A 13,609-nucleotide genomic window follows, 5' to 3' on the forward strand; every position below is an offset into this window, starting at 1 on the left:
GACTGATCTTACCAAAAAATATCCCTAAAACTCCGGAAATGATGTTGTTAAGTATTATACCGGAATCAATATTGACTCGGAGATCCTTTTTAATATATGCCACCATAGCCGCAAGATTGGTATATGCAGCAAAATGGAAATTGTCAGAGGTGCCGGATAAGACTGACTGGATAAATAAAATGTTGGAACTAGCAGAAATGGCTAAACTTACAGGATTAGTAAATCAGAAGGAAAATAATGAAGCTGTGGGAGAATGGGAGGCTTGGACAACATATTGTATAAATGAATTTAATTTGGGAAGTATCAAAGGTTATGTTTTGAGCTAATTCAAGTGATTAAAGTAGAAATAATGATAAACTTAGTTTTTAAGACCATGAGATATGTAATTAAATATATAAATGACATATAATGAATTAGAATTTGAATGCAAAGGGGAGAATAGAGATACTAAAGAGATAGAGGAGGGAGAGGGGAAGTCAATAAGTAAGAACTATAATGATTAGAGAAAAATGGTTTATGTATGATTTTGTTGATTGGAGGATTGATGTTAATGTGATCTAATTAGAAAACAATAAAAAAATTTTTTTAAAAATTGGAATGGGGAAAGTGTGCATCTAGAGAGCGGCAAATCCAGGGCACAAACCTCCCGTGCATCCTTAGCCCACTTGGGGTGGACATTAGTTCTCGCGGATTGTTAAAAGCCGTTTCGTTATGCCTCAGTACATGAATCACAAGTAGTACAGTTTCCCTTCTGTTAACCTGCATTTTGTTAAGCTGGAGAAGAAAAATCCTGATCCTGTGCACTATGGCAAAGTTGTGTAAAGAACAACTTTGCACCGTTTCTAGCTCAGCGTTTGGGTTGAAAACCTCTGAGGCAGCACTCTTCAGGGCGCTTTCCTGGGAACAGTCCCTAGCTGAATAATGTGGGACTTACTTCAGAGTAGGCCTGCTTGGGGGCTGCTCCCTTCACCAATTAACAGTGCAAATCCCAGGCAGAGTTCCACCAGTCTAAGCCAATCGACTGGAACAACACTACACAGGGTTGTGCGTGAAGCTTCTTTATAGTGAGGCAGACCATAATTCTCCTGGGGTGGATCACAAGCCAAATTGGCTTCTTAGACACTGAGTAGGACACGCAAGTGGCAAGAAGAAGAGACATTGTCAAGAGAAAAAGATGTCTGTTATGACTTGCCCATTACTTTAGCCCAAACCTTACACTTTGATTGTAGTAACTCTCCTGAAAATATTTTAATTTGGCTGTGTTTCCAATATATCTCTGCGACTCCTATGGTGATGGCGATACCAAGACTTTTGTTTTGGTTCTGGAAAGGCTCGGTTGCAGGTCGTTTGTATAACTGTACTTGTCACTAATGCCCTCAAACTATCTATAGCTATCGATATATTAGTTTGAGGGCATTAGTGACTTTCTCGCCAAGATGCACTAGAAAAAATAAAGACCGAATCGTGGCATTTAATAACTTCCCTTTTCTGTAGATGCGGATGTGTCTGTTCCTTCTGGGCTGCAGGACAGGTTTTTCTCTCTTCCACCACAGCAACACCACTGCAGGACTTACAATCCCGTGGCGGCATTTAGCTACAATGAAGCTAGAGTCTCCGGAATTCCAGTCCCTCTTCACACCAGGATTGAATAGCGTAGCAGGTAAGAGCGCATCATTTCGGCATTTTCTTTAGTGCTGAAAAGGCAGCCGGGTGCATAAAAATGACCAAATAACAGAGACTATCAATATTATTTTAGAACCTGGAAGTATTTGTGTCCCTGCTACAATGGGGATTTAGAATCCAGATGCTTTTGTGAAGGTCTTTGCTGAGAAAAATCTCTCAGACGTGCTCTAATTTGGATGCTGGTTATAATACAGTTGAGACAATCGTAATCTCCAACACGGCATCCTGCCCTGCCTTGGTCGGCTTACTACGATGGATGCTGACAGGGTTCTGGGATCTGTGAAGGCCACCGCTTGTGCTTTAGATCCATGCTTATTCTGGATACTAACGCATGTAAAAATCACAGTCAGTATCTTGCTTTGTTCCCTAAAATAGGCAGCCATTCTTTCATTGCTAGGGAAGAATGAGACCAGTTGTCACTTTTTTTGAGCAAATGGATAGAAAATGCAGTTGCTGAGCAATTCTAGGACTTCTTGGATAAATCTTCTGACCAAGACCTCTTCCAGTCTGGTTTCAGAGTTGGGCTATGGAGACGGTGCTGGTGGCCCTGGTGGATGACCTCTGTCTAAATGTAGACCAAGATTATTCCTTTCTGCTACTCTTACTAGACTTATCAGCAGCCTTTGATTCAGTGGAGTATGAGGAGTATCCTGTTGAAAGACTTAGAGGTAGAAGTAGGGATGTGCTTTGGACTGGTTCAAATAATTTCTTAGGGGGAGGATTTGGAAGGGGATAAGTTTTCTACAGTTTGCGACCTGTCTTGTGGGGTTCCACAAGGTGCAGTCTTGTCCCTCATGCTATTCAATCTTTATGTAAAGCCCTTAGGAGAAATAATTTGTGGAACATTAATATGTTGATGACATCCAGCTCTATAGTTCTTTATCCAAATTGGTTCAGAGTCTCTACCGTGTTACCAGTGTCTGACTGCTGTAGTTAAATGACTAAGGGTCACCACTTGAAACTGAATCCTGACAAGACTGAGGTAATGTAATGTTGGCTGGGAAGGCCAGGGTCCTGAAGGACATGGTGCTTTCCACTTTTGATGGGGTCCAGCTGAGTCGGTTAAGAGCCTAGAGATGATACTTGATTTGTGGAGAACAAAACTGATACAGCTGCAAAAAAGGCATTCTACCCACTCCCCTATCTTGACCTGCTCCCCGTGTGCATCCATAGTGTAGTTATTGGACTACTGTAATTCACTGTACATGGGTCTGCCCTGAAAGAAACTACAGTTGGTACAGAATGCTGCTTCCTGGCTACTATCCAGTGCCAAGGGAATCTGCATAACTCTCCCTTTCTACAGACACTCCGTTGGTTACCTGTAAGTTACTGGATTCCATCAAGGTTACAGTTACCACCTACAAAACCCTTAAAGGCATTGGACACGCATAACTGTAGGACTGCCTTTCCTTTCTTTTTTCCTCCTTTCCCCTGTTCTACAATCCCAGCCCAACTGCATTATTTTGCTTGTACTAGGAATCCACCTTGGTTCACAGTGAAAAAGGTGGACTATAAATGAAAATAAATAGTTCACTTCACTTTAATAAATGTGGGCACACCAAAGGGAACCAGAGTAATATATTCCCTACTGTGTTGGTAGTGCAGTAGTACAGAAAAGAAATTAATCAGTTGAAGCAAGTTTCTTGTGTAAATTTAATTTCTCCAGTGTAACTTCGGCTAAGTGAAAAAAATATGTATTTCAGCCACACTGAAAACTTCTGTGTAAATAAAGTAGAGACTTCATGGATTGCGAATATTACGTAACAGTTATGATGACTGTACATACAGAGCTATTTTAATAATTTTCCTCACACCACCAAGGTAACTGTTCATTTGAAAAGACAAATTAGGTTCCTCTGTTAGTCCCACCTAAAAGATAGCCTGTCAACTCAGAAGGAATTTTATGTGGGTTTAAAAAAGAAAGAAAGAAAGAAACATCACAGTGCATGAGCTTGGATCTTTGAATGAATTCCATGCCCACTAGTCTCTGCCACAGAACACGCTTCCTTTTCCAGTGAAGCTTGCATTTGTGCACAATCAGTGGTTTTCAGTGAGCCCTTGTGCAAATGGAAGTTTTCACAAAAGAGGAAGCATGCTCCACAACAGAAGGTATCTATCATGCCCGGAACTCATAGGATCCAAGCCAATGAGTAATGTATGTGCTATTTTAATACTCTAAGGCTCCTTGTATTTTGTGAAAGGTACCGTCATTGATTTCCTTAGAACTTAGATGTTCAGACCCTTAGAGGGATGAAGCTCTTGGATGGATAGGTAGAGGAGATGTGAACTTTCGCCCATTTAAACATAATCTGGCCAATTAGGTATAAGGCTGCTTTAATAATATCAGTACTTACCAGATTCTTGAAGTGCAGCCTGGGGATTTAAATCCTGACGCTACTTGGAAATAAGCTCTGTCAAGTAGGGTACTGAGGTAAAAAAATGTTGAGGTTTGCAGCATTATCACGTAGAACTGATGTGGACTATGGAATCCGTAGTAAATCAGGCAAGGGTGGATATTGCTGAAATGCCTTCCAGACTGCTTAATTAATTGTCTGGCTCAGCCTTCTACATTGATGTTCCTACTAGAGAAATCGCATCAACTTTAATTGGACTGAGGCTGTACAAGCGAGCAGGGAATTATTACTTGCACAAAAATTCTTAAAAGTTCCCCCGTATGACTGTTTTATTTCTGCCCTCGACACACCTGCCAGAATTATTTGACAAAGCCAAGTATGAACTAAGAATAGCGGGAGGTGCTGTAAGGGACTTGCTCAATGGAATGACGCCACAAGATGTTGACTTTGCCACCACTGCTACTCCGACTCAAATGAAGGAGATGTTCCAGACCGCCGGTGTCCGTCTGATCAACAACCGAGGGGAAAAACACGGCACCATCACTGCGAGGGTAAAGAAGGTTTATAAGTTCTGTAAGCTGAGGGTAGCTGGGGGGGAAGCATGCTGGAAAGGGTCCCTTCCTCCATGCCCTCTTTTTTTGATTGTTGTTAAATGAAGCGGGAGTTTTAGGCACACTGGGACAGGGGCAGGAAGCTGGAACCTGCTATAGTGGTGGTGGTTTGAGAAGAAGAAGTTGGTTTTTTTCTGTCGACTTTCTCTACCACTTAAGGAAGAATCAAACCGGCTTACCATCACCTTACAGTCACAGACACCCTGTCAGGTAGGTAGAGCTGAGAGAGCTCTAAGAGAGCTGTGACTAGCCCAAGGTCACCCAGCTGGCTTCGTGTGGGTACCCAAGGTTGGGTGAAAAGAAAATATATATAAGTTTATGTATAAATACTGAAAGTATAATTTATTAGAAGCGCTATGTAAAATTTAAAATTATTTAAAAGCATTAAAATAGCACAATGGCGTAGCCTGAGGTTGATAACTGTAACCACATACCAAACGCATTTCGGCCTATGGGGCCTTCATAAGTGGTTAATTAAAACCCTTTCTTAAGCCTGCACACATTTACAGTCACTTTACTTTACTAGGTTGATACCTGCACACATAGTATATGAGAAACTTATACTAACCAGTATTACAACAAGAACCTATTATACCAGATGTTTGAGTAATTGGGAATAGAATTTACAACATATACACATGCCTGTTTTCAATTAACCACTGAAGAACGCCCCATAGGCCGAAACGCATTTGGTATGTGGTTACAGTTATCAACCTCAGGCTATGCCATTGTGCTATTTTAATGCTTTTAAATAATTTTAAATTTTACATAGTGCTTCTAATAAATTATACTTTCAGTATTTATACATAGACATATATATTTTCTTTTCACCCAACCTTGGGTACTCAACCTCCAAGGAATACCAGGGTCGTGAAATGGAGACAGGCAATGGCAAACCACCTCTGAATGTCTCTTGCCTTGAAAACCCTACAGGGTCACCATAAGTCATGTCAAAGATTTTTATGAGACCCTTGGAAAGGCAGCTTCATGTGTGTATTGAGGGGGAAGATTCCTGGCCAAATGTATTTCTTTATTGTTCCTTTACATAACCAAGAGCTGTTTCAATTAAGAATTTAGGCAGTCTCACATCAAGGACTAAGTTGACCCTGCTGGCTTTAACAGTGACAATGTCTTCAGACCATTCTCTAGGATTAGAGAGTAATTTGCTGTTAAGGAAGGGGACAGGCCAGAATTGGCAAAAGCTATCCAAAAGACATTGTGTTCCCATATGGAAAAGGGTTATATTGTTGACACTGATCTTTTATAGCTCCATGAGGAGAATTTTGAAATTACCACATTGAGAATCGATCTGATTACCGATGGGCGACATGCAGAAGTGGAATTCACAACTGACTGGGAAAAAGATGCTGAAAGGAGAGATCTCACAGTCAACTCCATGTTCCTAGGTAATCTTTCCACCCGAAATTACATAATAACTGTTTTAAGTTCTGGTAGTTCACATTAAGCATTCACTTTTGTATACCTGCATGTAACTTCAGCACCGGCTATTAGTGTATACTGGCCTAGAGTATACAGATGAAGCAGCCACCGTACTGGAGTCTAGTGGATCTGGGTCTGGATGGTGAGATCTTCTGGCATGCACACCCATGATGGCCTACTCCCCCAAGAGGAAACAAAACAGTTTTGTTTGTTTAATGCATTTATGTCCCACTTTTCCTCCATTGTGGTGTGGAACTCCGCCTTGGGCTGTGGAACCCCCAGGGAGTCTCCCATCTGGGCAGTGGCTGTATCCAAGACCACCTTAACTTCAGCATGGTCCCTGTATCACATGCCTTCGGATCATACCCTGGGACGTAACACAGATTTCTGTTTGATCAGGAAGTTATTTGACACGGATGTCCTCATAGTAGCTTTTTCTAGCATTCTATCCGGTACCAAAATACTTCATTAGGGTTATAGTAAGGAATATAGCAGTCCTTTTGGGAAGCTGAGGATAAGTACTAGCGTGCTTTAAAAAAAATCAGCATGATCCTTTCTCATTATGGCTTGTCATTGGACAAATGTACAGACTCCAGTGCAATGACGGAGGTCATATGACATGACTTTTATGTTTAATCCCCTGTGCTGGAAGCAATAGCTGCAAGAATATCTCACTTCCATGGGAAATCTGTGGTCTGACCTCTGATCTTTGTGCATAGATAAAATCTTTCCCCTTTGAAAGTGTGTGTTTGTGTGTATCACACTAGAGCAGAAATACTCAGTGGCTAAGGAGTCACGTGTGGCTTTTCTGAGCATAGTTCGCTAATGGGGCCCCCACCTTATGTTTCAGGAAGATGGGCAAGGCTCTTGCGAAGTAGGGCTGTGGGTGGCAGTTGGTTCCCATCTTGAAAGAGCTGCCATCAACGGAATAGTAAGCTGCAGGCCTCACGCTAGGGATTGAAATAAACATGGCTCCTTTGACGGATGGTAATTGTGAATATGGCTCTCAACAACCCACAGAGTGGGTACCACTGTATTAGGGAAACCTGAAAAGCCTTAAGGAGACTCAATGTAATGTAGGTGGTGAGCTCCACCTCTGGCAGTCCTCAAGCATCGGCTAGACAAGCACTTGTCGGGGTGCTCTAGGCTGATCCTGCATTGAGCAGGGGGTTGTACTAGATGCGCTGTATGGCCCCTTCCAACTCTATGATTCTATGATAGTTTGATTGTCACAGAAGGTATTACCTTGACAACGTCAGCTGTACAAGAAACACAACTAAATCATTTACATCTACTGGTTGTTAATGGTTATCATGAAGTAAAACTGAAATCTGCTGCTTGTATCTCGCCAAGTATATGCTGCAAAGGGAACCATAGTTGGAATACATGTCAGGCTGGATACAGTGAACAGAGCACGTTCATGGAATGTCTCTCTCTTTCCTCTTCCCCCTGTGTCCCTCCCCTCTGAAAAGCTGTTTCTAAGGGTTGGGTGCTGTTTAGGGAACAGACTGAGATGTGGTAAAGGGAATTACAGCAAGAAGGAAACATCAGAAGACATAGACCCCGTCACCATTTGTGCATGACCAATTGCTCCATTTTTAAAGAACCTGTATAAATGTGATTTCTGCCAGTGTGTCACCTTGAGCTAGGGTTGCCAGCTCTGGGTTGGGAAATACCTGGAGATTTTGGGGGTGGAGCCTGAGGAAGGAGGGGTTTGGGAAGGGAAGGACTTCAATGTCATAGAGTCCAACGGCCAAAGTGGCCATTTGCTCCAGGGGAACTGATCTCTACCACCTGGAGATCAGTTGTAATAGCGGGAGATCTCCAGCTACCTGGAGGATGGCAACCATACCTTGAGCATCATCCTATAGTTCCTGAAGGTCTCCTTACCATGGCAACACTTATGGGGGGGAGGCTGCAAGGAGGAGGGTGGGATCTATTTTGTGAACTCATTCTATTCATGGATCATTAAGTCCAGACTGTTGCATTCGCCATTGCCTTGATCAAATGCTAAAGGTAAACATGGATAACTATGCATTGCTCTCATTTGACAAAGGGAGCTCTGACTCTCGAAAGCTCATGCCCCCCAAAATCTTGTTGGTCTCCAAAGTGCTACTGGATTCGAATGTAGCTGTTCTACCGCCGACCAACATGGCTACCCTCTGTTTTTATTTTTCTGTAATAGGCTTGGATGGCACACTTTATGATTATTTCAATGGCTATGAGGATTTAAAGAACAACAAAGTCAGATTTGTGGGACATGCAGATCAGAGAATAAAAGAGGATTATTTACGAATTCTACGATACTTCAGGTAGTAATTTTATGTTCCTAAACGTTAAAAGTACAAACTGACAGTACACAGAGATTCCCTTCAGAATCAATAGAACCGCAACGGTCTGTGCACGTGGAAGCATTGGGTCAGAGTATTCATGTATCTTCCTGATCTCCCTGTTCAGATTAATCAAGATCCAGATCAGCTTGTCTTACTTTCACATCAAGTGTCCGTGTTTTCAAAATAAAGGCATTCAGCATTCCGCAGGGAGTGGAATGGTGAAGGAGGGAAGGCGGCATGATATAGCCTGACCTCCTTAGATCTTGGGAGTTAAATGGGGTCAGTACTTGGAAGGGAGACCACCATGGAAGGTCCTGCAGAGGAAGAAGAAGAGTTGGTTTTTATATGCAGAGTTTCTCTACCACTTAAGGAAGAGTCAAACAGACTTACAGTCTCCTTCCCCTTCTCCACAACAGACACCTTGTGAGAAAGGTGGGGCTAAGAGAGCTCTAAGAGAACTGTGACTGGCCCGAGGTCACCCAGCCGGGTTCATGTGTAGTAGTAGGGAAACCAACCCGGTTCACCAAATTAGCGTCCGCCGCTCATGTGGAGGAGTGGGGAATCCAACCCAGCTGATTAGAATCTACCACTCCAAACCACCGCTCCTAACCACTACACCATGCTGGCTCTGGCAAACCACCTCTGCTTCTCACTTGCCTTGACAGCCCCTTGCTGGAGTCACTATAAGTCAGTTGTGACGTGACGGCACTTGTGTATATACTAATACTGAGAAATCTTCTTTCAGGTTTTATGGGAGGATAGCAGAAAAGCCCGGTGACCATGACTCCAAAACATTGGAGGCAATCAAAGAAAATGCCAGTGGTTTGGCTGGAATATCAGGAGAAAGGATTTGGATGGAGTTGAAGAAAATTGTTGTTGGGAACCATGTCAATCATCTGGTTCGGCTGATGTATGAACTTGAAATTGCTGGCTATTTGGGTAAAGTTCGGTGATATTAATATGTTATCATTATGATAATTATAATTCTGCCAACCGTGAGCATAGTGATCGGGCACGGACATGATGCAGTGAATGTCATTATCCAGTGATGTTGATGGGAGGCAGATTCAGAAAAAGAACAACTTCATACAATGCATAATAACCATTGGTCTTATCCAGCGGGGCTGTTCTTAGAGCTTTCCACAAAGGGATGGGCTTATGTGATTTTGCTGTTGCCACTGCGATTGCTGGCAGATTTCCCTCCATTTCCCCTACCCCAATCCCCACAGCAGCCGTTATCCCCACACACACCATGTGGGTGTGGCCTTTTAATTTTTTTTATATCTGCAACTGACACTTATAACATTGTAACAAACTGTCAGATTCTCTGAATTCCCAGCTTTCATTTAGAAAAAGAAGGAAGTCTGTATCCCCCTTCATTGCGAAGAGAGATACTTTTTTCCCCGAAATGAAAGCAGAGCGCCTGATAGACTGACTGTTGTAATGTCACGGTGCTATAATTATATGTCAGTTGCCAATTTTTAAAGCCGCCTGATGGTGGAGAATCCTGCTGTATACTGGTTAGGGCAACAGCACTGGGTAGCAATCCCAGCAGTAGCCTTGGTCCCCAGTGTTCATGCAAGCAGGCCCAGGGGTGTCCTCAGGCAAGAGTGGACATGTGATCCTGTTGTCGGTGCAGCAGTTCTGAATAGGAGGGGCGGTGGCTCTGGTAGAGCATCTGCTTGGCATGCAGAAGGTCCCAGGTTCAATCCCCGGCATCTCCAGTTAAAGAGACTAGGCAAGCAGGTGACATGGAAGACCTCAGCCTGAGACCCTGGAGAGCCGCTGCCGGTCTGAGTAGACAATACTGACTTTGATGGACCAAGGGTCTGATTCAGTATAAGGCAGCTTCATGTGTTCAATCCAGAGTTGTTTCATGAATGTAGTTAGTGCTTGACAGAGTGTGTCTCGTTGTGGCATTCTGATATCTTGGTTACATTTTTCTCTTCCTTTGTTTCTGTTTTGTGTGTGTGTCCCTCAGGATTACCTGTTAATGGGAGCTTAAAGGAATTTGACACAGTCTGTAAAAATGTTCAGAATCTCTTTCCAAAACCAATGACCGTTCTAACATCACTGTTCAAGGTCCCGGATGATGTCTTGAAACTGGATTTGAGGCTGAAAATGTCAAAAGATGAAAAAAATCTTGGGCTGTTTCTGCTGAAGCACAGGAAGGACTTGGTCAAAGCTTCCGATGCTGCTGAACCACTTAAACCTTATCAAGACTACGTTTTAGATGTAAGTTGCTATCTCAGATTGTGTCTTCAAATTTTAAAAAAGCTCCTCAGCTTGATTGTTAAAAGCTGTAGTTAACTTTGCAATTAAAAAAACCCAGGGCTTGGATCCACTGGAGATATCTGTGGACGGAAGGGATTTCTGCCTGTAGAGCACGACTTCCTTTCCTCTCCCCCCCCCCCCCCAAATTCACTTTGAAACGCTCTTCCTATTAGATTATACAGCAGGAACTGGCATAACATAACTAAGAAAATTAGCTGTGATCTGTGCATCATTTCCAGTATGGGGGATAATCTTGGCCTATCTCGCAGGGCTGTTGTGATTAAGATGTTAATATATAAGAAGCATTTTAAATCTGAAAACACTATACAATTGCTAAATTGTTACACAGTGGAGTTCATATCTGCATTGTTTAGAAGAGGCAATATGAGGATCCGCTGTCCATCGAGAAGGCTCATAAGTTGAATCAAACTGTTTAACTGGTTGAACTAAACTCATACTCAAATTTATGAAGGTGTGTGCATTTAATCACAGGACTGCATAGCTTCCTTAACTAGAGCTTTGGCCACACTTGAAATTTCCCAAAAACATTGGGGTCTGCCCCTACATTAAAAAAAAAAAAAACCCTGTTCACTGGTGAAATAGTTTTTAACTTGATTTTCTGGTGACTTGATAAAATGTTGCCTGGCATTCTGATTAGTCTGGATCCCAGAAGTGAAGAGAGGGAGCGACTGCGGGCCAGGAGGTTGGAATTACCACAGCGCACCTCACAGGGTAACAGGATCGTGTTCATTGCAACTGAGGCATGTTGGAATTTTAAAGAGACTAAAACACTTTAAAGAGAGTAAACACTGGGGGAAATTGTTCATTAATGGAAAAGCAATTGTAGCAGTGTTTCTGCTATGCGGTAAATATTGTCTACTGTAACCGTATCTCTGAATTTGGCTTCTTGACATTTGAGTAGCCTCAGGCAGCTGCTCCAAAATAGTACTTTAAACGTGCAATTCTGAGCATCTTTACCAGATTGTAAATTGCATTGAACCTTTGGAGACTTTATTTACGGGGGGAAATATGTAGGATTAGGTGAAATTTGCGGCCTTGGCCTTTTTGCAAGTTGTTTGAAGCCAGCATACTGTTTTCTAATCAACAATAGAAACAGAGACACGTGTCTTCCACATTCAGTATGTTCACACCCCTCTCCTTCAAGATCCTTTGACAGGCACTGAGAAAAATACTTTGTTTGTGGACTAAGGAAACTGAGCCAGGAATTCCTGCCCTGGTGGGAAAGGTTTTCATTTATATTGTATGCAGTGTTGTGGTCTGTAATTGTGTTCATTTGTCTGATGTTGTGGTATGTTTTTTGTAAAGTCAAGGGAACTGGATGCAACATCCAAAATCTGTGAGCTTCTGAAGTACCAAGGTGAAGAACATCTTCTGAAAGAAATGCAAGGCTGGTCTATCCCTACTTTCCCAGTAAGTGGCCATGACTTAAGAAAAATGGGATTTTCTTCTGGGAAAGAAATCGGGACATTATTACAGCAACTGCGGGACCACTGGAAAAAGAGTGGGTACCAAATGGATAAGGAAGAACTCTTGAGCTATGTAAAGAAGGCATAAAACAAAACTAGCGATCAAGTTGTAAAATAGTAGTGCATAAAATTATTATGCTAACACCCTGTGTAAATATGTTAATCTTTGTTAGCCAGTGTGGTAATTTGATTTTGAGAGTTTTTGGAAGAATCAGCGTTTTCATTTTATAACAAACACAAATGTTCAAAAAACAATTTTTGTGTTCTTGTAGTAATGTGCATGTTCATTTTCCACACTAAGGAATGTATTTTTGGTATTGTATTTACTTTCTAAAGTTTTCTCAAAGTGGTAAACACAAGCAAAAGTGACACAGAGATCCACTGTCTTCTATTCTACTTGAGCATTCTTCAAATAAACACCTTTTCAGGGTTTAGCTTCAGCAGGTGAAATAGAGACCAGACTAGGATTTACAATGATTTTGAACTCAGAATTGAATATCAGTGAAAATCTTTCTTCACCAGTTCCCAAATAAGCTGCTGTATCATGGGTAACACCAGGAAGTGTTTTGCAGGCCAGTCAATGGGATTCTGTAACGTTCCCCCCCTGCCCGAGTCTTGACCCATAGATTGACCACCAGCACTTTAAGTGTTGGGCTGAAGAGGTTTTGGTGAAAGCGTTCAAAGTCTTACAGTGCATTCCTAAGGAGAGTTACTCCAATCTAAGCCCATTCATTTCAATGGGCTTAGACTGAAGTAACTCTCCTTAGGAATGCATTGTTAGAGTGGAAGGTGCACCTTGACTGATAGTTACAGATCAGTGAACTCTTACCCATTGTGTGGAAAAGCAATAAGTAGATGTTAACTGCTGCTGCAGCCTGGTCTAAATAAGTGATCAACCTTCTGTCTGTATGACGTTCTTGACCCCTGTGCCTTCTTCTCCAAAGCTTACATATACATCTGGTTTCCTTCCTCTTACCAGACCCTCTTGAATATTTTTTCATGAATTTCTTGGACTCTTCTTTCTTCCTTGTTGTTTCTTCTTTGAGGGTTTTTTTAATTCAGAGGCAGGGACTGCACTGTGTCCCTTCTCCAAGCAGATTAGTATAAGAGCAGTGGTGTGGTTGGAAGCATCTCACGGGCACAAAAAGCGTGCTCTGTTTGAATTTAGAGAAATGGTCAGCACACTGCCCCACATCTCTCTGCTGCGGGTCCATTGATGCTTAGGAGATTGACACGGAACTGTGTTCCATCCTGGCAAATAAAGCTTCCTGAGGGTTTTTTTTTTCCTGATTAAAAAAAAAATCTAATCTCTAGTATTCTCTGGTCATAAACTTAAAAAAAATACATGGGCCTCTACATTACAGATTGTGCTTTGATATTATAGCACTAGACTAGCCAAAATCTGCCTTATGCTTTGTTCCCTGAGA

The 13,609-nt window shown here is 42.1% G+C and overlaps 1 protein-coding gene across 1 annotated transcript; it reads left to right on the top strand.

Moving 5' to 3' along the window:
* The first annotated feature begins 1,494 nt into the window (after positions 1 to 1,494).
* TRNT1 (tRNA nucleotidyl transferase 1) lies at positions 1,495 to 12,278 on the top strand. Its single transcript, XM_056858450.1, has 7 exons — positions 1,495 to 1,660; positions 4,395 to 4,588; positions 5,916 to 6,054; positions 8,274 to 8,400; positions 9,167 to 9,360; positions 10,403 to 10,656; positions 12,022 to 12,278. Exons 1-7 carry the CDS (start codon positions 1,495 to 1,497, stop codon positions 12,268 to 12,270), a joined length of 1,323 nt encoding a protein of 440 aa, XP_056714428.1. The 3' UTR covers positions 12,271 to 12,278.
* The last annotated feature ends 1,331 nt before the right edge of the window (positions 12,279 to 13,609 follow it).

The sequence above is a fragment of the Euleptes europaea genome, chromosome 1 (assembly GCF_029931775.1).
Source record: "Euleptes europaea isolate rEulEur1 chromosome 1, rEulEur1.hap1, whole genome shotgun sequence".
In the NCBI taxonomy this organism is placed as follows: domain Eukaryota; kingdom Metazoa; phylum Chordata; class Lepidosauria; order Squamata; family Sphaerodactylidae; genus Euleptes; species Euleptes europaea.

What these genes read in the sequence shown, in the direction of transcription:
- TRNT1 (XM_056858450.1), top strand. Translation starts at nt 1,495, where the DNA reads ATGCGGATGTGTCTGTTCCTTCTGGGCTGCAGGACAGGTTTTTCTCTC. An exon ending in AGGATTGAATAGCGTAGCAG is followed by an intron (nt 1,661 to 4,394) that starts GTAAGAGCGCAT and finishes CACACCTGCCAG; the next exon opens with AATTATTTGACAAAGCCAAG. An exon ending in ATCAAGACTACGTTTTAGAT is followed by an intron (nt 10,657 to 12,021) that starts GTAAGTTGCTAT and finishes TTTTTTGTAAAG; the next exon opens with TCAAGGGAACTGGATGCAAC.